Genomic DNA, 25,857 nt, shown 5'->3' with positions numbered 1-25,857 from the left:
ATAAGAGATATAAATCTTCGATCATTAGATAGTAGATATGTTTCTTACAATTGGAGGTGGAAAAAGTGTTGTTGCTGCAGCCGGTGGCAGTAACGGTGTTGTATGTTGATGTACATGTGTGTGCTGATGCTGATGATGATGCATTTCTGTTCGAAGGTATGCCGGTGGACCCAAATTTCCCACTCCAACATTTCTATCCTGAGACGCTAAGAACCTATTATCAAGTTCTCTCCTCAAGAGATCTGCTTGACCTGCAACATGTGTCACCCCTTCTTTTGGTTAGCGCATTTATTATCTGTGCCTATGTTTATATAGATATATTATATATTGCAAAAAATTTGATTATAAGCTTACTTGTTTGAAACAGAGACTCCGCGGAAAACGGATTTGGATTGGTCGTCGATGGAGGAAGCGAAGACAGTGAAGTATGCGGGCTTGAACTGGACACAGGTGGTGGTAAAGGCGCCGCAAACATCGGTGGTGGAAATGTGTGTATACCTAGTGGTACCGGTGGCGGAGTTGGCCTCGGAACAGATGTAGCTGTTGCCGGAGATAGCTGAGAAGCCGTGTTGCTGCTATTTTTTGTACAGGTAAAAGATTATTAATATTATTTTTTAAGCAATACATTTCACTTTGATTGAAAAATTTGTTGGCTTACCTAATCCAACCTTGTGGTTTGGTGTATGCAGGTAGACTAGAATTGGCTGGAGAGGAGGTGTTTGGCACACTAACAGGCGTTATGCTGCCGCGACTTAGACTACTCACGTTGCTGCTGTAACAAATATTACAATTATCATAAAAATTTCTTGTCTGTCTTGTCTGTAGTGAATCAAGCAACTATGATAGCTGTATCTGTAATACTATAAAAAAAAGAAAATATTTTACCTGTAACTATCTCTTTCCCGACTAGGACTGTGTCCACGTGGAGAATTATTATTCCGTCCGGACAGACTACAGGCTACCATGTCTCTATGGGCGATAGAATTTGCCGTGGTAACTGTATTAGTTATGGTGGACACGCATGTCGTAGTGGCAGCGCTCAATGGAGTATTATTATGACTCGCAAGGTTATTTCCTATGGTCTGTTTATTTATGTTGGTACAGGGAGAAGCTCTACTTCCTCTCTAAAATACAATTATTATCCTCATTATTAATACTTGCATTTCACAACTTGGAACTAATAAGTTAACAATAATACAATGTGTATCTTACCACATCTGCGCGTGATGAAGCAGAATGAGAAGGAGATGGTACCGCAGGAGGAAGATACGGGCTATGATTTAAAGCAGTATACGGAGTGTAGAGCGGTGGATACGATGGTTGCGTCTGCGGATACGCAGCTATAGGAATTGGCGGTGGATAACTCGTGGTAGCCGCTCCGTTCGAAGGTGCTGCTGGCGTGACACCTAAACTGGCTACCGCTGGACTAGTTGTATGACTTGACGAGACGAGGGGCACATTAGGTGGATGTAATGCAGGTATCGTAGTATGTGGCTGCTGGGACAGGGAAGGTGGTGGCAGAGCAGGGGAAGCTGGCCGCTGTTGCGGAGCTATTGCACGTGGATTCGCTGCCAAAGGACTAGTCATCTGAAATATCATTGACAAACGTAAGTTATTTTCTATGCATACATTTTTATAACATGGAGGTATACTTACAGGAGGCTGGGATATGTGTGGAGGCAACGTTGGACTGGGAGGACTCGGCGCTGTTGGAACTGGTGCAGATGCAGGCACAGGAGGCGGTATAGGTGCCGGAGCATCCGTTGCTGGATTAGAAATTTGCCCACCCGTATCCGGTGGAGATCCACCTGCCCCGTTTGCGGGTGGCAAAACGTGTGGCGAAGAAGAGGGCAATTCGTCTAGAAAAAATAAATAAGATATACGTTACATAGAAAAAAAGAGATATGAGATAATATTTATAATTCTGAAACATAAATATGTTGCTCATATTTGCATTTGTATTTGTTAGAAAACATTACTTACATTTACGTGCAAGAGGTGGTGGGGTAGAAGATTCAAAGAGTATCGATTCGGCATCCGAGCCCTGTAACATAAAATTAATCATTAAAATGAAACAATATATATAAATATTTTATTTATAAATATTTAAAAATGTGAACATACCTTATCGTCTTCTCCTTCACTATCACACTAAAACAAAGAAACAATTTATAAATAATCTCGTTAATATATTACGTTTATTATTATAAAAAGAAATATAGGATTTATATTTACAAGATATTTTTTATCAGCAATACTCACGATATAACCTTTACCCGAACTGCAATGACTGCTAGCCTGTATTATAAAAATAGATGTGAGTATAAACATATATGTATAATTTCTGAGTAAATACACTAATTTATGACTTTACATTTGATAATAAAGAAATGTACATTGATTTTTGTATGCAGTAAATAAGTTTTTGTTAACTATAGGCAGATTAACATTTATTTAGCATATAAATTCTAAGTTATATGAATTTAATTGAATTATAGTATGAGATTACATCGCTGAGATGGTCCCTGGAACTGTCTGCGTCCTGGCAATCCCTAGGTATACCAGGGCCGTGCAATTGTTCAGATGCTCTACCACTATCGTCACTTGTACCTGCATCTAGGCCCTGTAAAAGAAATTTCCATACATTGTCACGTGGTATTTCTTAAAATCAGATCAGTAAGAGATTCAATTGCTTACATAATTCAATCAAGATACCTGGTTTAACGTCGAGGGTGTCAGTATGGAATTATGTGTGTAATGGTTGTGTTTGAAATTATTTTTGATGTGGTGCTCGTTGTGCCTGTTATTCTGTCCTGTATCCACTTTTGGTTTTTCTTCCACTATCGACAACAATGTATGCAGCTTCTTGACATTATTTTTACCAGCTAACTTTATTGCACTCTGAAAACATACAAAATAATGCATAAATATATATATACAAATATATAATATAATACATATATGTATATATGACATTTATATCTTACACATATGAATATAATTTTTTCAGATTAATTTTACATTAATTGGTTCTACAAATTATCTTGAAAATATTAAAAATATAAAGAAACAATATTTGTAGCAGTGACGCACAATTGTTGTTATAAATTTTAATTTTACACTTAATATGGAGGAGAAATTTTTATTTGTATTACATTTTTTATACATATATAAGATAAAAAGTAAATAAGAATTATGCAAGAATCTCGCCGTTGTTGCCGTCAGTAACGAAATACTAGGCACGAGAAGCGCTAATCTGACAATAATTATCAATCTATAATTAAATCGGTCCACAAATATAGATGCCCACCTGTGTTCGCGAGAAATGAGAGGCAACGCCGCTATCGAATTCCCGAAAGTCGCTAGTTGTATCCCGCTCGCGAATCCGCGGTGTCGTGTTTCGTTTCTCGCGCCCGCGCGATACCCGCTGCCGCTCTAGCAACGCACGGTGACGATACCGACGTCGCCGATAGCCATGCTCTCCGACTGCACGATCGAGTGTTTTCGCACTGTCTCACCGCTAGACGCACCTCGGGAACACATACAAACACCCCGCGCAGGACAGGAATCTCGCCGCGAAAATAACTCGGTTGGAGCGACGAGGGAGAGAGACGAGAAACAAGGACGACGACGACGACGTAGAGGATGTCGGAAGGATCGTCGACGACGCGTAGAGTCGAGAGTCCGCGGCGGAACGATCGCGGAACTTTCACACGCTGTTGCGCGCGACCGCCGGCGAAAAAAAGGTCGGACGTGGTTGGGCGAGACGGGAGAGAAGGCCTCCTTCTCTCCGTCAGAACGAGCCTTCAAACCGCGACACCAGGGCACATTTCCGAGCGCGCGGCCGCCTTCTCTTTCTTTCCGCGAGCGAACGAAACGAATAAAACCGTTTACCGTTGATACGCGATAGCGGGTCTCTCTCTGCGATTTTCCGCCAACGAGGACGACGACGACGACGATGACGACGAGGACGAGGACGAGGATGAGGACGACGATGACGAGTCGGTGGCGCGAGCAACTGATTTTTCGCGATCGCGCACGGCGCGGGATAATTTCCTCGCCGCGGACGGGCGTTCGCAAGATGACAGAGGGATTTCGCAGACACCCGTGTCTCGTGTGTGCGCGATGCAGCACGGGAGCGCTGCTGGTGGGGGGGAGCGATGAAAGAGAGCGGGGAGCGAGGAGAAGAAGCGAGAGAAAGAGCCGCGAGGAGACGACGCTGGGAGGGGATGAGAGGATGAGGGAGACGGAGCGAGAGGGCTGGCGAGGGAAAGAGCGAGGAAGAAAGAGAAGACATTGACCGAACGAGCAGCCGCGCGACGAGGCCTCTTCGCTTTTGCCAGGCCAGCTGGAAGGAACGAACCACGATCCGATTGCTCTTTCTCTCTCTCCCTCTCCCTTTCCCTATCCTTCTTTTACGCTTTCTTTCTCAAACGCATGGCTATGGGATGTCGTGCTCCTCGCTTCTCCCTCCGCCTTTCTCTCTCCCTCCCGTGTCACGGGCGGGTACCAAAGAAAAGAAGGGAAAAAGCCACTAGAGACCTCGCGGTTGGCGCAAAAAACCACCGCCGCCGCTGCTACCACCACCATCATCGTCGCCGCCGTCGTCGTCGTCGCCGTCGCCACCACTGCCCGGCAAAAACCACACTCCACCTGCGCACGTGTGCCAACTGCGAGTCGAAACCCCCTAGGACGTGTTCGTCGCGGTCGGATCGCGTGTTCCGCGGTGTGACGCGAATTAATTGAATAAAAACCTTCGCGCCCGATCGGGAAAGCTGCTTCGTGGAAGAAAGATACCCGCGAGGGCACTCGAGTGCAGATCGAATTCTACATCGTCGGAAGGGGTTGTCGAATATGATCGTCCTCGCGAGAGCAAAGAATTTTTCGTGGAGTACGTAGCGCGTATTTTTTTTTCCCTTCTTTTTTTCCGAGCAAAGATGCCAAGACATGATTGATGAGAGCTATCACAGTTGGCAAACTCCTCGTTCATTCATACGGCTAAACTGAATCAGCTGACGCGCATTACTCTCCGAGATAGTCGCATATTGTGCTTGTACGATGTGATGTTTTGTCAGATTGAGATTAACAGGGGTCTTGTACCACTAAATGAGACGTCACTTTAGAAAGAGATCGCAAGTTATCGATTATTTTCCGAGTATGAAGTCATCTTTGAGTTATTTTTAACGATAATAAACCGCAGTATGAAACGCATCTTTTAATAAATACGTCTTTTTCTCTGCAAATCACATACAGCACGAATTCACTTTCATAATAAGAATAAAATTTTTATTATATATTATATATATTTATAATATTCTTATTATATATATTTATATATTTTATATATCTATATATTCTTATTCTATATATTTATAGCAAATATTATAGAAAAGTTTTCAAATGATGGTTGTGTAAGAATAGAATATACGCGCACACAATCTGACACTTATCACTTTGTAGATATTACAAAGATTATTTTAGATAAGTGAGTATATAAAAAAAAATCATATGATTTTCAGTCTACGCAATAAAATTCCATCTACAAAAATGGAGCAAATATACTTTGATTGACGTTGATATGCCGTTGTATAAGAACGTACACTATCATTGTGTATACCCACAATGTGATTAAATCCTTTCTCCCGTTTGTCCGATTACGTTGCATGCAAGAATGTATGGGTTTAATTCTGCAAGCCCTGGCTTTTACTACAGGTATGTCACAATGTTTCTTTCGCAAGAAATATGCGCACGATAATTCATTATGGCTACATAATCGAAATATGCTGCAGTGTAGTGTAGAATGTCTAATATAGCACAAGTCCATTAACTGCATAACGTATTATTACGCATCCTGAATCGCCTTTATTATAGTATTTGTGAAAATCTAAATATGAGAATAAATACCTTCGAGTGAATAGAACGGAAAGAAAAATCGCTGGAAGCAACAGTTGTACGAGTGCAATTCGAGCTGCGAATCGCTTGTTAATGCCATAATGAATTTCTGCTGTATTTCGTTTATCACTCTCAAGGTTCTGTCTTTTTTTATGAAAACTTAATTAGAGAATTACTTAAATTACTCGTACGCGAAAAAAAACGGTACGATTTAATTTTTTTTTAAAAGTGCTCGTGTGAAAAAAGTCACCTCATGTGCATGTACGGACAATTATTTTTTTTTTGCAAGTCACGGTTTATATTATTCGAAATAACGCGATGCGGTAACGTGTTTCTTATACATTACACACACTTGCCGAAAAGTTCTTCACACACAACGTGGCATTTTATATTGTACATATAATTTATATCGCTCTTCACATTTCTTTCATTCGATCATGATTAGTGTATAAATAAATCTAGATTTCCCCTCTCTTCCTCCCTCCAATGATTATAAAACATACACTCTACTGTCATGATAAAAATCATGATTAAAAAAAGATAAGATAGATTATCGATATAAATATGTGTATTTTTTTCGTATTTATTTAGCTATAAATTTCTTATAAAAATGTATGAAAAAGGTGAAAGAATTAATGTAATTCAGGCTCTTGAAATATAGAAATCATTAATACACGTTTACGAATTGAAAAATTGCAGTCAGATAAATTTGCTCCTTTTTCAATAAATAATTTGCTATTTAATATTCAATGAATAGATAAATGAGTAGCAATTATTTTAAAAAAACATTTATGCAAGAAAATATATATTGGAGAATAATTTATATATCAGATTTATGCGCGTGTGTGACTTGCAATAATTGAGGCATTTCATTGTGTTTTAAAAGAATACTTCGTAAAATAATATCTCTTATTATCAATTTTCTGCTTAGTAGAGTTGTACATTAATTAAAAATTTTGTTACAAATAATTATCATATCTTTAAATTTCGAGCCAACTTCTATATATATAGATAAGAAAAATAATTATACGTAACCCTGTTTTTTTTTAAGTTATAAATATTTATAACTCTCTGCCTTGAGTGGTTTCTTATGCAAAATGTATTCAAATTTATTCATAACCAAAGAATGTAACTTATGACTGTCTGTGACAAAAAAACGCATCTCCTGTAAAATCGCCTACAAATTCTAATTTTTCTTCTAGATTATAATTAAGCACACGTAGGAACGGACAAACGTCATATTTCTAAATTTTGGTTCATCTTCGCCGATCGAGGGGCTAAGAATGTCGAGCTGAATCTCGCTTGAAATTCGCGCAAGATTTGCACCCGAAGAAGCGAGGAAGAACGTGGCGCGTCTGAAGAGAGCGAACGAAGTAGAAGCGCTCGCGCAGAGGCATAGGCACGGTAAGCGAAGTTCCTCGACACAACGCGAACCGGTGCGGAGGGAAGGTCGTTCTCTCGGACGCGCGGACGTTCCACCGAGCCGGACGAGCGTGCGTTGCATTCGGCTACTAAAGTCGTCCGGCCGCGCTCGCAACGTTGCCGGCGCGGGCGTCCCGTTCCGTTCGTTTCGTATGTTGACACGACCGGGGGCTCCGCTCTAATCAGTTGCTCGTCGCACATATACCCTTGCCGCGATATTAATACGCTCTCGTGTACACACGGAGGATAACAGGGTATACGTCGACGCGCGTTTACTCGAGAAACGCCGTTAATGCACTCGCAGGACCCGGATGCATCCTGCGTGCAATGGCCGATCGAGAGCGAGAAAGATAAGGATCGATCGATCGTTAAATCGAGTGCGGAAATTCATGAACCAGCAAAAATGACGATTTCCCTACAGACGTGTCTTTCGCTTCTTGTCTTCTTCGAACGTCCCGTTGGTCTAATGCGCACAGTTTATCCATGTTACATTGCAGCAATATTGCCGCAATATTGCTGCAATGTAACAACAATAGTCTGTACGGGATAATATAAAATCGATTTTTTTATATTTAAACGTTTATCGATGAAGTAAAAGCGCGACTATACTATAGATAATACGAAGTTACAAGAGGTCATTCGCCTGGAGCGTTAAAATTGATAAGCTTGATTGCAGAAATATATTATATATCTTAATTTATACTCTAATTTGGCGCAAATTAAATTATTTACGTACAAAATAAATATGCATAAATTATGCGACATGACACGCGAGTTGAAATTCAACTTTTTATTTTCATGTTTGTATATTCATTTTTATCTCGGTGTATAGTAAAAAAGTACAATCATGAATTTTATAGATTTAAAATTACGTTGTTGATGTAGACAACTTTTTTTTGGCGCGAGCGGGTTTTTACGATCTTACCTACTTTTCCATTTAAGCGTGAATGAAATCATTACCATTAATAACGGTGTTTGAGCAAAATATCGTATAAATAAAATATAAATATAAATTCACTTTGACGGATTAAAGCATACGCGATTCGATAAGTGTATGAAAGGGTATATCTGACTTTAAATCTTATTAAAGTAAATAGGTTTGTTTCTGCCGAGTAAAACTTGAAATGAAACAATCCCACATACAAATATTATATTTCCGCAGCTACTATAAATTATATACGCCGTTATAATCCTGCAAAAATCGCGATAAAAAATAATGGTCAAATTTTAATCGTTGGTCAAATGTATAATCGTTGAAATAATTATTACATATTTCCAACCACTTTAATCATTTTTACAGTGCTCTCGTGCTTAAAAAAAAATTGAATCCACTCGTTTACTGATACTGACAGAAGCTAGATTGCACGCCTGGGCGAGAAGGATTTTCCGGAAGAGCGAGCAAGATAAATCACTCGATAACGCGCAGCTTATAACGAGCGTTAAATTTGACAACAACATTTTCCTTTTTGCCTCCGCGTCATAACTCGTGTGTTCGTTCACCGTTAAAGATTCCGCACAACATACGCTGACTTTTCCCGGCGAGTGGCTACGGGGAGGGCAGACGGGAAGAGGGGGAGGTGTGATGCGCGGACATATGGTTTGACAAAGATTTTCGGCCGTTTGCCAGCGCCGGGAATTGACGTAGCGGTGAACGGCGCCTGGCGATCGTCCAAAGTTATATGAAGGTAAACACATATCATCGCGAGCATTGTTTGCACTCGCGGATTTACGGTAAAATCGTCGTGCCATATTTCCGCGCGTATGTGTACGGACGTGCGCGCCCGCCCACGCACACACGCACACACGATCCGGTCATTAGAGACGCAAGTCATTAAGCGCGCCCGCTAAAATGCGGCGAATAGCGGCGGTTAACGCGACGTGCGAACTCTTCGACAAGATGAGAGTCCTCTGACTCTCACCTCGTTTAATCTCGTATCCTATAATAATAATGTATAGTGCGCGCACCGCGTCTACATGAAATCGTATTTAAAATTTGCAGATTCGCTATTATTATCTTTTACTCTAGCGCCCGCTCATAATTGCAAATTTATGTATAATATACTTCGTATATTCAAATCAGTCCTATCAATGAAAGTCTGAACGATATTATTCTCTTTCATATCTTTCTCTCTCTAAATATTTAAAAAATATTGTATAAATATCTCGATACAAAAATACTATTTAAAATTTTATGCCAAAATACAGTATTAAATTAAGAGAAAATGCTCAACTGTGCAGAGGATTTATTGATGAAATGAAAATTAATTTATCATATTAATATCATAATATTGTATTAATATCTGAACGATATTATTCTCTTTCATATCTTTCTCTCTCTAAATATTTAAAAAATATTGTATAAATATCTCGATTCAAAAATACTACTTAAAATTTTGTGCCAAAATACAGTATTAAATTAAGAGAAAATGCTCAACTGTGCAGAGGATTTATTGATGAAATGAAAATTAATTTATCAAAGATTTTTATCAATTAAAAATTAATTTTCATTTCATCATCATATTTTGAAAACTATTGTTTCCAACTTAACGCTTTCAATTGATCAAGCAATCCTGCCACAAACGGGGCACGAATTTGTTATTCCTCCATATGACAAAAACAGATACATATGTGTCGGAAGCACAAAATCACCTAGCAAAGATATTAGATCATCTGCGAGATATTTATTCGGTGCGAGAAGGCGCATTCGCTTGCGCGGGATAATAAACGAAAGACCGGTCGGATTGTTTGGCTTAGCCCGGCGGCTGAGCACGGCAGTGTGTTTAAAAATATTGTCAAGATATACCGCTGAGGAATAACGTCCTCGGTGAAAAGAGATACGGCTCGTTTTCAGTCGCGGATGGAGAAAAGTTCTTATCGCGTTCCGATGCGTTTTTCGCGTTTAAAACGACGTAAACAGAAAAAGGAATGCGATTACGAGCGGCAGGGACGAGCTTTAATCCTGCGTTGATTCAAATGAGAAAGCTGCGTTATTACTCAACTGATAAAATTATGTTGCGTCTCCGTTAAAGTAGCGTAGCACAAGTTTGTTAATTGCCTCCGTATAATATCGCGCATTTATTAGTGGAGTTATCGGTACATATTAATTTTATTACACTGCTTCTTTTCTGTAAACTTGGGAAAAATTTGCATAGGATAGAAAATACAAGTGATTAGCACAAATGTATATATTTTCATATACATTGATTTATTATTTATTAATTGCATTATTATAAGTAATGAATAAAATTACGTTTTAAATTATTCCCACAAAGATTAAAAAGAGGTGCGCAACCGAAAATAATATCTCGTAGGATAGATTACCTAATAGAAATTATATAAAAAAGCGAAATTTCTGTGTGTCAGCTCATTTTTTAAAAAAAACGTGTTTTATAACTCGTGTCTTTCCTGTTTCAAAAGTTGGACACCGCCTTTTATTGGACCTTTCGGTCCATTAAAAATGAAAAGCACGTCGTATTTTAGACACGTGCTCGTCCAGTTACGCCACTGGCCCGGTTGGTCGGATCGTCGGGCAATAAAGCATTTATCCCGATGTGGACGAAAAGAAAAGAAAAAAAAAAGGACAGAGGGGGACGAACACAATGAGAGGGAAAGAAGGGGAGAAAAAAATAGCGGACCGACAAACCAGTAAAGAGATTTAGCGCGGTGCGAGAGGAGGCGGCGCGATAAAGTCTCTCTCGGGCGATTATTTCGCGCGCGTAAAAATCTTTGGGCCGATTTACATAGCCGCGAACCGCGGTAATTTGACCGGCCCGAGATATTATCGCGCTCTTATTTTACGATTCCTGGGTGCTCTCTCGTTCTCCTCCTCCCTCTCTCTCTCTTTTAAATCGTCGCGCCAGAGACGACGATTTGAAAATAAGTACTCCGCCATTATCCTCGCGCGTGCTACTCCATTCGCGCGACGTGTTCCTAATGTTTATTGCGGATAATGTTGCCGTTTGATCGCTTCCGCGTGCGAATAATCGCCCTTGGGTCGTACCGTGGCTTTTCCAGAGAAAATCTGCCGATCCTTGGATCTCACCGATTCTTCGATTGTATCACAATGCGCAGCCGAGCAAAATTTTTAGATTAGACATATTGCCGATTATTTAAAAGAAATGATAAAATACACAGGGTGTTTCTCAATAAGCGCGAACAATTTTAGGAGATGATTCTTTGTTGAAAATTAAGGTTTTTCATATAAACATTAAAAAGTTCTAATAAAAAATTGAATAGGGATTGCTAGTTTCATTCTCTTATAATAATACGAGAGACTGAAAAAAATATTAATAAATAACCTTTTTATTAGTAGAAAATATCCATCTAATTTCATTTCTTTAATCTCTCTTAATTTTCAACAAAGAATTATTTCCTAAAATTTTTCGTACTTATTAAGAAACACCCTGTGTAATGATAATTTGTCATCATTATAATTGTTTTTGACAACAGTTGTCGAGTTATGAAAAGACACGCGCGATATGTTATCAAAAGATATTTTAAGAATTATAATCTCTGTGTTTCTTTTCTTTTAAATTTTATCTCTTTTGGAAAATTTGGATTGATAACTATGTTTGTCTTCAATATACATCTCACAATCATAAAACATGTTTGGAATATTCTTTTATGCGTCTTGTAGTAACAATGCTATTCAGAAAGATATCAATTTATCTTTGAAAAGTTGTTTCAATTCCGCTGGAAAGAGGACATATGAAAGAATGCATATCTCTATCGTATCACGACATATCTGAGCTTCTTGTGTGAAAATCAGAGAAGTACATCTAAAATGGTTTTTCGTTAGACGAGCTTCTTTCTCGCAAAAGCGACCGCGATGTAAAGGTCGATGCGAGAGTAAAAGACGGACTTTCTTTCGTATCTCAAGGAATTACGGAGAAAAGTAGGTCACTTTTCATACAGGTGCGGACGATTCTTTTGTCGCCGGACATCGTCGATGCGATTCCCCATATCGATCCTCCTAATCCGCGTGCGATTAAAAGCATTTTTTTCATCCTTTTCTCGCGAAAAATGTACGCTTGGAAAAAAAAAACGCGTTACGATAACGTGTCATTTTTCATCCATATTATTCGCCTGGAGGTAAATCGATATATTTTGTCAAATTAATGGAAATGTTTATTTCGTCATGCATACCTCGATATCATTTCGTTGATAATTAATCGCTGGTAATTATCAACGGATCTCGTGTATTTGCCATCGGTACCGTTGAATCTCATTTATTTACCAGTATTAATAAGAGCTTTTGTATAATTAACTAAAAGCGATAAATGGGTAATGCAGTTTTTATTAATACTCTGTAGATTTTAAAGGATAATGATGTAGAAGCGAACACGGCCGAGTCGATCGAGTACATTTTGATTTATTATTAAAATATGCTACCTCGTTACATATTCATCATTGTATCGCGTAATTCACAGGATAATAGAATTATTCGTCGATGATAGCCAATTGCAATATATTACCTTTGAGTACCTAGGTGATTTTTATAAATTGCTCCCCGTAAAGTAATTCAAAGCGTATGCTTAATTATGCGATAATTAAGTTGCAACGCGTCACCCGATTGTTACCTCGTACGGCAATTAGTGGGCTGCCGATCGGTCGAGTTTATTATTTTTTAACGAACTGTGAATAAGCCGTAGCTCGATGCACTCTCGAATTATTTCACCGAGTGGTCGAACAAAACGAAAAAAAAAAAGTTATAAAACGTGAAAACAGAAGAGCAATAGATTCCGTTCGCGAAAAATAAAACCGTTCTATGCAATAATCTCTCTCAATGTTATTTCAACCGACGCTGAAACTGCATATGTATTTCAAATTATTACAAATCCCCGATAGTCTTTCAAGCTGAAAATAAATGGGGAAAACGCAATCGATACGTATCAAAAAAAATGTATATCGCATAAATAGATCGCATAACATTTATTTCTCGATGATATTGTGTCATAAACAAGTAATAATTTATTATAACAAGTAATTTATAAACATATTATTACATAACAAGTAATAATAAGAATAATAATTTCCTCTTTAAAATTATTCTGTAAAGCAAGAAACCAGCAAGTTCAATGTGTAGATATCGAAAAATATCGCGTTTACCAAAATGCAATCGAAAAAATGTATAACGAATCAAAAAAATGTATAACGCATAAATAGACCGTATAATAAGCATTTATTTCTCAATGACATTGTGTCATAAACAAGTAATAATTTATTATAACAAGTAATTTGTAAACTTATTATTACATAACAAGTAATAATAAGAATAATTTTTCTTTTAAAATTCTATAAAGCAAGAAACCAAGTTCAATGTTGTAGATATAAAAAAAAAATCGCGTTTACTAAAATTACAAGAAAGCTAGCGATACGATTGCCATATTACATAACAAAATGTAACTCATATATAATGAAACATATAACAGGTAGAAAATTTTACATGCGACGATTATCAAATAAAATAAGTTATAAATTCCCTCGTACACAAACGCAGACATAGACACATGTCATACATGCGCATTCAAAATTCCTATATTTCGCCACAAAAATAAAATTCACATCTCGATGCCGTAAACTTTTGAACGCGGTTGATTTCTCCGCTTTCTCTTTCATTCACGTCTCACTCCCGACCTTTGCTAGAAATTCGCAACGCAGACTCCCGGGTTCGCATATATGCATATATATCCGACTATATGTTTTGACCGGGCGATCTCCGTTGACAGATCACGTGACAGAATTTGACCGACCTCGCTTCCCACTGGCGTGCAACGCACAGCAGCAGCAGCAACTCTGATTTATTGAGTGGCGCACCGCTGCTGACCTCACTCTCTCGGCGCGGCTAACGACACCACGAGCGAGCCCTCGGTATAATCTGGACCGAACGCCGGCGGTTTCGGCCGACGCGAAATTACGTTTCTCGGCCGACGAACTCGAGAGCTCCTCTTCCTCGCGCTCCTTCTCGCACCCTCTCGCGCTCTCGCGCACGGAAAGACTCGTTCGGACGATGTAAAAGTTTCGAGACACCCGGTCGTTGGCGAGAAAAAGCCCCGAGACACCGTTCGCCATCTCCCAGAAACGAGTACGTAATCCGAGGTGGTACATCGGGTCTTATCGCCGACTCTTTATCAGCGCGAATTAGGGGAAGGGGAGACTCGGTATTTATTTTACATCGACCGCGCGAGATATTTGCATCCGTACGTGTATGACTGTTCGATTCGCAATTTAAATGCATATTTTTTTTACAACGTAGATAAAGTTTCATACTTTTTTTCTTTATCGAATTATAACAAAAAATACTATAATAGAGCAAGTGAGTTTTTCCAACGTTATTTTTATGTTTTATACTGCCTCCCGAAATACGAGAAATAATTCTAATATAGATCTGTTCTCCCCATTATTTTTTTTCGATGCAACGAGGAAAAATTATATATGCACATACTGATCTAAATCTGATTTGCTAAAGAGGTATGATTACGTATCATATAATCCTTTTTTTGTAACATATTTATAACGTCCGTCGTTTACATCTCATCAATATTAGCAATGTTTATAATATTATAATAATTATATTAATTTGATATTTGATACAAGTCGCGGTAATAAATGATCGATTGAATTATATCATTAATTGAATTATATCATTAATTAAATTATATTATTAATTAAAATATTTTACGTTACATCCTTAATCTCGCCTTTTCATTGCTACCAATGAGACAATATCACTCGAAATTTATTTTATACAAATTAGAACGAATAATAAATCATACTTAATGAGATTGCAACAGCTGTATCGGTGTTTCTTAACTCATAATACTGGCTCATTTATTACGTCGACGTGACACTCATTCCGAATTCACGAGTGTGTGCGTCGACGATTATCGATCGCCCGGTGCTTTAGGCTTTTTAATAGAAAAGCCATCTTTGGGATCGTCAACGAGGTCGATAATCAACGAGCTCGATATTTCGATCAACGTAAATGGACAATGACTCTCTGCGAGAGGAGAGTACGTTCTAATATAATGTAGTTTGCGGACAATTTAATAGGCAACGATAAGTCCGTTCCCCGTTAAACTCTATTCATAGAGCACGCCATTTATTGTTGGCTCTTTACGACGCGAAATCTTTTTAGCCCAATCGGTTATAAATAACTATTTATATTCCAATATTTCCCAAAGTGACCTTGCTATTTTTATTAAGTTTGTTATACGCATTTGTTATACAAAATACAACGAAAATTACAATTAAATGTAGGAGGAAATAATCCTCGATGAAAAAATATGTAGAGAGCGTGAAAACAATTTTTGTTTGCATACGAGAGTCTATTTCCGAAAAAAAGGGACATTAAAAATTCAATTCAATTTAGCCGATCTCGCCAGCAACCATTATTTTTCTCGCGGCTGTGCATATCGTGTGATTCGCTGATATTTTGTTGAAATAAATAAATTGACTCGAATAACATTGCTAAATCATAATAAACCATATGGAATATTATATGCAAATGCGAAAAAGGAAATATTGACTGTATCCCGCGTACATAATAATCGGAATTTATTAGAGGGGAGAAAAAGAAATCCATTAGTGGTGATTAGCAGGGAATCTGCGTGTGTGTTGTAGTAATTCATATTTCCTGGACATAATCTGATCGCGAGTAATAATTAATGAATGCTGTGATTTCATTACGCGCCTTAAAAAAAAAAAAAGTGTATTGCAAAATGTTTTGTAACTACGTTAAGCGTTAAATTGCATGTTATTAATCGCGGACATTTAATTAGCGAAGAGAGAGATACGTTGAAAATCGCAGCCGCGTTTACATTAAACCCGCGTAGAGTGGGCGTTGTTACAACATAATTACGCATGCACATATATTTCACGGCGATTTTAACGCGCGCGTCGATACTTTTCCTGAAATGAAACGAAATGATCTCGTCACCGAGAAGGCCGACAGGTGACGAAATAAAATAAACGGAGAGGAACGATTCAGTTGAAAGACTGTTGTGAGAAAAATCGACGTCTGGCGGCGAGACCGGAGCATTTCAGGATCGGCGACCAAAAGGATCTGCGTCCTCTCCTGCCTCTCTACACGCGCCGACGACGATGGCAGAAGGACGGTGGAAATGGGCGAAAACGCGCCTTTGACATCGGACGCGCCAAATGCAATCCGAACGACACTCCCGCCGAAACATTTCGCAAATCGGAGTCGAATGTTTAGCGGCGAGCAATTTCACTCGCTCAGACAAGGCCGTCTCGCTTTACTCGCGCCAAATAAGAAAACCAAGGTCGCGCGTACCGATACGTTGTTTTTAACAGGCTCAAATTCCCTCTCGCCGTCTTATCCGAGAGACAGTGAGAATCGATCGTCGTTCCATCTCAGCGAGATGGATGATTTCAGAGCATTAACGGAGGATTAATATAAATAAATAATAAATAATAATAATAATAAATAATAATAATAATAATAATAAATAATAATAATAAATAATAATAATAATAAATAATAATAACCCGAGAGAAAAGCGCGAAAAATATTTTCTATTAATTAGCGACAGATTACAGCGCATCATCGTCGAGAGAAAATACAGCGGTGCCTTCAATTAAAAAAATAAAAACCGATAGCAAAAGATTTTTTCACCGCGTCTTTTGAAAGTTTGAGACTTGATTTATGCCGGAATATTTATTCGGGAATGATGAAAAGACCCATTTAGACGCGTATTCCGTTTCATCATTTGCGATAACAATAACATCGCATTTTACGCTTCAATGCTTTTAAAAGATACCGATTGTTTTTCAGCGCCAATATCGCAAGAATGTATAATGCGTTATAAAAATATTCCATTATATTGCACATATACATACGAAAAAGAAGTGTTCTCATATAAACCTCATATAAATAAATAAATTTTATTATTAAACCGACGAAAAATGACTGACGTTTTCCTTATAAAATTTGTGAAATCAATCTCACGTTTGCCAAAATGTCTTCAGATTATGCGCCAAAATGAAAATGAGCATTTCTGCAAATTAATATTTAAAAAATAAAATAATGATTCTTATTTTTTTTTTAGTAATAATTATTGTTATTAAAATACTAATAAATACGAATATATATGCATCCATCTAATGGACTTGAATTTATTATTAATAATTATTTATTAATTATTTATTAATAATTATTTATTAATATTATTTCGATTTGCTCTTGCACATGTAAAAAAGAAACGATCTTTTTATTAAACGAATAGTATATCATAGATACTGATATCAACTGTATATACCGATATGCACTTATGTAATATACGTGCCACGATTATATTACATTATCAAAAAACACAGAGCAGCATAAAGAGACACGTGTCTGGCTTCGTCACTTTTGTCCTTCGATTGTGACACGAGTATAAACGACGGCATAAAGTAAAAGAAGCCACGAGGCGATAAATTCATGAAGTCGGTTGCATAAACAAGCATAGCGAGCGTAATGATTATGGTAATGAGCGGTTACCTATGGTGATATGTATTTTGCGGCCGTCTCGCAAAATGGTTGCCCGAAGATAAACTTCGCTTTTTCGCGAAATGAAAACAAACGCGAGAAAGGCCGGAAAACCAGTAGCTCGTGTGACGGAAGTCTGTTTGTCAGATATTGAATGAGCTTACAAAGCAGCGCGTGCGCGTATTACCCCAATGATTATCCTGATATTTGCGTAAGAAAGTTATCGATCTCGGGCAAGGATTTCCATATTTTTAATACATGAGAAAGTTTGTGAATAATTTCATGTAACGAAGATGTAACAACTTCTATTGAGAATATATTTCGCACTTACTTAATATTTGAAATTCAATTAACGATGAAGTCAGTGGAGCTAACTTTATCTCTGAATATTTCGGGTATATAAAATCTTTCCGTGGGAGAGAAATTTTTGCGTTATTGCGTTATTCAAATGGAGTTTCGTTTCATGGATTTCGCGATCCCGTGTTATTTGGAAAATGACATATCGACTATGCGTTATTTAGAGAGCACAATATATGCTATAAATGCGGATTATACTTTTATTGCTATAGTGACACACACATGAAAACAGCATAGATGCGTAAATCGCTGGAATCGAGAGACTGAAGGGTTGCAACAGGCGAGCCACCTGCAGATTCAAGCCGGCTGCACGGATATTGTCGTCGTAAATACGGGGTAACCTTGATAAATAAACTATGATGTTACATCGATACGCATAAAGATCCTTATATCCTTTCGTTTTATTAAGTAAAAAAGACAAGACAAAATCGATCGAAAGTCCACATCGTGCCGCATATCACACTAAAATCGCATCAGGCTTTGAACATGGTTTACTTTAGAAATATGTGTGTGTGTGTGTTTACTAAGTCGAGAAATAAGCATCCGTAATCTTTGCAACGATAATTACATAATTATTAATATGCAAAGCAAATCGTCGTTTATAGATCGATAAAAAAAAAACATGCAAAGTTTTATTTTTTATTCCAGCAAATGATAGAAAATTAGAATAATTGAGGACTATATGGAAGCTTAATTATATTTGATTTGTAATGTAATCATTTCAAGGAAATACTTTGAAATAGAATGATTAATATTGTGTAATTACTTAATTTTAAAATGTTTGAATTTTATCAAGCAAAATATATGAAATCTTACATAAAGAAAATAGATTTCATACAAGTAAATATTAAATCTCTCTTTGATAATGCGGATTTATACAGATAGAAATCAACAAAGATATTTATTCGAAATAATATCGCAAGTGATTATCTTGAATGTAATTTTGCATCGCGAAGATTAAATTTATTTAAATTTTTACGAATTTTGTATTGTGTCAATCTCTTTAATAAAAGGGCGATAATCGGAGGAGACACACCCGACAGACAATAAAAAGTAAGGATTAATTTTCTGGCCGCGTTAAATCACGATAAAAGCGTGTAATTGTGCGGCGTGTCTTGGAGTTAATTTGCGGATTTAAAACGCGATGCGTCGCGTTGTATCAAGTTTTTATAGCGAGAAATAATAATTTCGAGCACGCGTACATATCGATAAAACACAAAAATGCAATGTGCAATTAACAACATGACTTGGAATCAACTGTCATGCAACGCGTCGTAAAACCGCAAAAATAGAAAATTATGAGCGAGGCGTTAATTCATTTTCTTTTCGCCGCTCTTTATGATCAATTCGCAAATAAAAAGCATACCAATAACGAGATGACCTTAATGTAGGGCTAACGTGCGAGAATTCATATGCGATGAATGCAAGATCAATTATGTTCACTTGTAATGGAAAAAACAAACTTTTTATTAACTCATTAATTCATTACTGCTCCCCTTTTAATTATATATAAAGACAAGTTTTTTTGTTAAAATAATTATTCTTTTCATAAATTAATATTAATGACACTAAGAGATTAAATCCGTAGTGCCATTATCGATGCGATGTAAAAAAGTGAATCGCTAATTAGAATTAGATGATCGAAACAGTGGATGCAGAACGATGCGGCTCAATGCCAGCGAATTTAGAACAAGAGGAGAGAATCAAATATCTCGCGATATATCAAAGGTTAGGCAAAGTGCACACTCGAGAGTTTTATTATCGAGGATCGCTCTCGGAGAAAACTCTCAATTAGACACTCATTAAGTGTCGCTCTCAATGTACGATGGAAATTTTACTGTCGAGGATTGCTTGCAGAGAATAAAATTGTCAAGAGCTACTCCGGATGACGTGTACACCGATGAGTTTTATTATCGCGATGAATCGTATTTGTCGCAATACTCTAATTAATTTTTAAGCAAGCAGCAAGAAAGAACAAAGCCTAGTTTTATTTCTACGCCAAATAATTTTACGAGATTTATTTTTATTATCTACAAAATTTTTTAAACATTTATGAAAAATTGATTCTGTCTGACTATTAATAAGATTGCATTCTAAGATTGTGAAAAATTGTTTTGTAAAAAAATATATATATCTTATAAATAATAAAATAGAAAGGAATATATATATATATATATATATATATATATATATACATATATATGTGCGTGTATGAAGGAATATTAATAATATGCACACGTGTCGCGATATTAACAAGGTCGCAATTCGTTATGATGCAAATTTATGTCAATAAGTGAAAAAATAAGTATCGTGAACAATTTACGATATTTCTTATCGACGAGCTCTTGCGAGTTTACTTATCTGTCCTCGAAACATATCTAAAGTATATTCGAGTAATTTCCGTCTTAAATCAGTTGTATCTTTGTTATGACCAAGTAACACTTGTTAGATTCCTAATCGAATTTTCGATTATATTAATTCTCTTATAAAATTTTCGTTTGTTAAACTTTTCATATTAGAAGATATCGTTATTGTATGCATTCTAATGAATACAGATTAATCCTCATATTATATTATTTTAATGTAGCATAAAATAATTTGTATACACGGACTAGATTAACAGTAGGATTTTAGAGATAATATGCTCTCGTATTTAAAAAGGCAGCTCCCACGAATTTTGACTTTCGAGTCCCGTTTACCTTTCAACACTTGTATGTAGGTTTATATAAAGAGGGAAATTTTCCAGGAATGTTTAAACGGAGAAAAGTGCGTGATGGAGAAAAAAAATGTGTGCTCGGTACATATTATGCGGAGTTAAAGCGCGGGTAAAATTCGGATTTCTCTCACGCGTTCTCTCACGGCAAACAAATTTTCATCTCGCTGTTCGTTCGCGCGAGATCCCCGCGAGTCTGCGTCGCGAATACCGTTACACGCCGCAAAGAAATGGTCAGTACGTGCATTACGGCGATGTGCGATCCGCGACGAAGGAGAGAGGCCGCGAGAGGAGATGACGATCAGCCGCTGTCAGCTGCCGATATCGCGCGTTCCAAAGGCCGGTTGCACCTAACCATTCGATTCGGTTTCACTCCAACCACGATCGGAACCGCGCGAATGACCGAGGTTTATCAGAGCCAGCGGCGTATTTTCGTAATTCGCTGATTGGAGGGAGGAGTATCTCGGGCTGTGTTCGGAAAATAAAATGGCTGTGATATTAATCTGATATAAACCGCTTATCGCAATATAAAAGCATCCTCTCTCTCTCTTTCTCTCTATTTTTTTCTTTCTTCTCCGTTCAGCACGCATGGTTTGTGAATTTATATTCTTTCCTGTTTGTTTTCGGGCCAAAGCTTCTCAAACTTTCTCCGGTTTTAATATACGATGCGTATGTATGCATTTTGCGGCGACGAATCATTTTTTTTAACGTACATTTTTCACGATTAATCGATATTAAATTTTATGCGATTGAAAGCGTTGTTTTTATTTGTTTCAGATAACGATGCTATAATTGTTGCGTTTGTATTTCGTATTTTTGGAATTTGCGGAACTCGGTTTGAGAACCACTGATCTGTTCTGTCAATATTTTGCAAGAACTTAATTTATGTTATCTCAATTCACTAAAAATAACGATTGATCATTATTTTCCAATCAACTTCATATTACTTCATATGAACCTATCTATTCGAATAAATTTGATAAAATTTATCGAGAAAGTACTGCATTTTCTTTAACAGAATTTTTCGACGTTTAAAAATCATAAAATAAATAAACCCTTTCTTATCGTACATATTAATCAAATTATTCTCTCTTTACAATCGAAACGTAAAAATGCAGGAAATCATTAGGAAGCCATTAGCAGAATGATAATCCATTATCGAGTGTATCATCATATCTTTTCAATGTCCCATAATTAATAGTAAACATGATTTGTCGAAAATGACTCAACAACTAATCCTAAATAATCACAAATAACCATAAGTACATAACCGTAAGTAATAATATAGTCAAACATTAAAATAAAATAACGTAATGATCTATTCAACAACAAAAATTTCGCTTTTTATCAATCGACAAGTATATTAACTAAACAGGGCGACAAACTTTTAACACATGGAGTATGGGACAATGGGTCTGTTTTCTTTCAACCATTAACTGACACCATGCTGCGAAGGGTAGTGAAAGAAGATAATTTCATTTTTTCCTCGGCAAAAAATTGGAAATTTTCAGAATTTTAATTCTCTCGTCCCTTTAGATTTATCTCAAAATTATGTAAAATGCTTTATAAAATGAAAATTTTGATTTAATATATTTCGGAGAGTAATTCCGTATAGATATTAATAAAGTATTTTTCGTGTTACTTTATGTTAGAATGAACATGTAATTAACTTGATATGCGTGACTAATGAACAGAACCAGGTTAATTCAAGAATAATGTTTCAGAATGTAGGTCTAGTGCTCGAAATCCAAAGATCAAATTTAATTTGAACTTTACACAGTTGATATTCCGTATAATTTAAATTCCAAAGAAAATTGACTCGCAAATAACTGAACGCTTTTCTTGAACCCTCCTTGTGTCTGCGTTTTGTAAGCAGTTGAAACTTACAACATTATAAATCGAGTGATATTCCTTCGAGTGTTGCACAAATGGTCTTTGCATTTCTGCTTCGAATCGTACTCAACCAAGCGATTCTTTCGCATCCGGATATCTTTGTTCTAGTCTCGACTCGGGGGGGAAAAAATATCAATAGATTCAAAACAAACGTAGCAAACAAAAGCACCGTCTGTACACACACTTGAGATGACGTCAGGTAAGCGAACGACATTGCGGGAATCAAAAGTACACAAAGATAATCGGATAAGATAAAAAGAAATATAAAAAAAAAAGGAAGAAAGAAAAGACACGGAAATGGTCTCTCACCTCGAGATCCTCGTACGTGCGGAAAGCGAGGATAGCGAATCCGTCGATAATGTCCTCCTCGAAGGGTGGCTCCTTTTGGTTGGCGGCCGCGAGGGAAGACTTCTTGCGAGGCCTCGGGGGTCGCGGTGGCCTGGGCGGCCGCGAGTGTCCGTCTCGCGGATGACCGGTCTTGGCACCGAGGCCGCCGCCGCCGCCGGCGGGGTCCTCGTCCTCGCCGCTGTGGCTGTCCTCCTCGTCGTTCGGCGGCCGTTGCCGCGACTGCTGCGACTGTTGCTGCTGCTGTTGCTGTTGCTTCGCGGTGGCCAGGCTCTCCCTCTGCGCCAGCATGCGCTGCGCCCGCTCCCGTCGTCGGTTCTTCTGGCTACGCTGCTTCGCCTCGATCTCCATCTTCGCGCGACCACCTCCTCGGCACTTCACTGAAACGTCCGATATCTCGTAGCCGATATCTCCGATATCACCCGCGGCGCGGCCTCGTGGTCAACGTAGACGTAGACGTGGGATGACGCGGAGGAAGGTGACGCACGGGACGATGACGACGACAAAGGGAGTACAAGAGCAGACGACAGCAACGATGATCGTAGCAGCGTTGTCGTCGTGCATTCTATGGTCGTCTCGACCGATGGCAAGAGAGCGGAGAGGGAGCGAGAGAAAGAAAAGCGAGACGGGGAGAGAGAGAGGGAGAGAAGACGGGGAAAGGACGAGAGGAGGGTGAGGGAAGAAAGGAAGACGAGGGGACGCAGAGTATTAGAGGAAACGAGCAAAGGCGAGTAGGTAGGAAGAGAAACGAACAGGGGAATGAACAGGGCAGAGAGAGCGAGAGAGAAAGAGACAGAGGAAGAGGGAGGGAGAGAGAGAGAGAGAGCGCGCGCTACACTGCCTCGGGATACGCACTCGCGAGACGACTTACTGTCGGCATGCACTCTGTCGCACGTATGTACACACGCTGGCCTCCGCGATACTCCTTTCCTGCGCCCGTCCAACGAGTTCCTCTCGACGCGATGCGTGGCCGCGATACCGCCAGCACGAGAGAGGCCGCGATGTCACATCGATCGTGCGCGCTGGTCGAAGAAGAGTCCCGGATGCGTGTGGCGAGGAAGCACGCGAGAAACACGCACGTAGGGCAGAGACGAGATAGATAGATAGATAGATAGATAGATAGATAGATAGAGAGAGAGATAGAGAAAGAGAGACACAGACAGATGGACAGGGGAATAGAAAGAGAGAGACACACACACACATACACACACACACCGAGGTGGAGCACTTTACGGACGAGACGGTCGCCCAAGATCGGCGAGTACACACTCGGAGTACCAACGTGCACGTAAGAAGGCTGGAGTAGTGGACGCGCACCACCGTTGACACACGCACGCACGCACGCACACACGCGCACGCACGCGCTATTTAACGTCCGACGGTTTCGCACGCTATATCTCTCTCCTCTCCTTCGCTGTATTCGCACAATCGCGAATCACGGGCACGCACGAAGCACGAGAGGCTCGGGAAGCTCGCGGCGCATGGCGGGGTGATTGATCATACGCTCCGTCTCCCGTTCCGTCTTCCTTCCGTTGGTCGTCGCGGCCGTCGTCCACGTTGCGATTGTGGTCGCGCGCGCTACCGTTATCATCCTCCTCGCGTTATCGTCACGATCACGTCCCTCTTCCTCCTTCTTCCACTCCACCGCCTCCTCCTTCCCCGCCTCCTCGCTTCCTCCTCTTCCTCCTCGCCACCGTTGTCGTCGCCGTCGACGTTCGTTGGCGAGACGACGTTGGCGTCGTCCACCACCTCCAGCACTGCCGCTCCGTCGTCGTCTCGTCCTCGCGACGTCACGTCGTCTCTCGCAACGTCTCGAATCGGCAGCGCACCGCCTTAACGTGTGCGGGGCAGCGCGTCTTGCGCGTACATGCGTGCGTGCGTTGATCCGTCCGTCCGTCTGGTCGGTCGGTCGGTCGGTCGGTCGGTCGGCTGGCTGGTCGGCTGGCTGGCTGGCTGGCTGGCTGGCTCGTCGGTTGGCTGGCGCAGCGCGGCGCTTATCGTTGTCGTCGCGGCACGGCGGTGCCTCCGCGATCTGCCGTTGTCAGATGCATCCTGCGACGAGTGCACGTAGCGCGCCGATTGTTTAGAATGGCGGATCGAACGGGCACGCACGGTTGCCGCATCGTGCGGTGTGGAAAAATGGCCGCGCCGAGAGACCTGCCAGCGGGATCCGCTCCCGTCTCCTCTACCTCGGTCTACCTGACTGACTGACTGACTGACTGTCCACTTGTCTTTCCTGCGTACTCCGTCCCGAGGCTCTCTCGTACCGCGAGAGAAAGAGAGAGAGAGGAAGAGGGAGGGAGAGAGAGAGAGCGCGCGCGTACACACGACGACCAACGTCCTAATGTCACGGGACGGTGACGCGTGACGTACGCCGTCGCTGACGCATATTACACGTCGCCCTGGCACGTACTACACGTTTGATACACCGGGGTTAATATCCGAGAGGGACGGATAGCTAGAAAGAGACGGAGAGAGAGAGAGAGAGAGAGAGAGAGAGAGAGAGAGAGAGAGAGAGAGAGAGAGAGTGAGTGACAGGACTGCGGGGGGGAGGGGACGGGACAGAGACGAAGCGAGAAAGCCGCTGTCCACGGCGAAAGGCACACGCCCCGAATTACGCGCGAACGACGCGATCTCGCCGCCGATTCCGTCCGCCGTCGACGCTACGCATTCCTGTCATTCCGCCTGACGGCGCCTAGTCTCGTCTCTGTCGCGCCACCGGCCGCCGCGAGAGAATATGGCG

At 39.7% G+C, this 25,857-nt stretch overlaps 1 protein-coding gene across 7 annotated transcripts in view; it reads right to left on the bottom strand.

Moving 5' to 3' along the window:
- The window catches only part of LOC105256429 (autism susceptibility gene 2 protein), a 28,829-nt gene extending 3,220 nt beyond the window's left edge, over positions 1 to 25,609 (bottom strand). For 2 of the 7 annotated variants that reach the window (XM_020029118.2, XM_025409413.1), the window contains exons 1-12: positions 23,079 to 25,608; positions 2,716 to 2,901; positions 2,510 to 2,623; positions 2,263 to 2,298; positions 2,125 to 2,151; positions 1,984 to 2,044; positions 1,657 to 1,859; positions 1,213 to 1,587; positions 886 to 1,124; positions 659 to 772; positions 355 to 575; positions 49 to 269 (exon numbers count right to left, since the gene is read on the bottom strand). In XM_020029118.2, the coding sequence (XP_019884677.2) occupies positions 49 to 269; positions 355 to 575; positions 659 to 772; positions 886 to 1,124; positions 1,213 to 1,587; positions 1,657 to 1,859; positions 1,984 to 2,044; positions 2,125 to 2,151; positions 2,263 to 2,298; positions 2,510 to 2,623; positions 2,716 to 2,901; positions 23,079 to 23,465 (2,184 nt within the window). In that variant the 5' untranslated portion in view covers positions 23,466 to 25,608. Of the gene's footprint in view, positions 1 to 48; positions 273 to 354; positions 576 to 658; positions 773 to 885; positions 1,125 to 1,212; positions 1,588 to 1,656; positions 1,860 to 1,983; positions 2,045 to 2,124; positions 2,152 to 2,262; positions 2,299 to 2,509; positions 2,624 to 2,715; positions 2,902 to 22,763; positions 22,833 to 23,078 lie in introns of those variants that run through there. The other 5 variants (XM_011266315.3, XM_011266319.3, XM_020029119.2 and 2 more) reach the window with 5 other exon arrangements.
- Positions 25,610 to 25,857: the final 248 nt, after the last annotated feature.

Source organism: Camponotus floridanus, unplaced genomic scaffold, assembly GCF_003227725.1.
Source record: "Camponotus floridanus strain SB8 unplaced genomic scaffold, Cflo_v7.5 scaffold262, whole genome shotgun sequence".
Lineage (NCBI taxonomy): Eukaryota > Metazoa > Arthropoda > Insecta > Hymenoptera > Formicidae > Camponotus > Camponotus floridanus.
The sequence above is the reverse complement of the archived record's forward strand: the minus strand, read 5'-3'. Positions and strand labels throughout refer to the sequence as shown.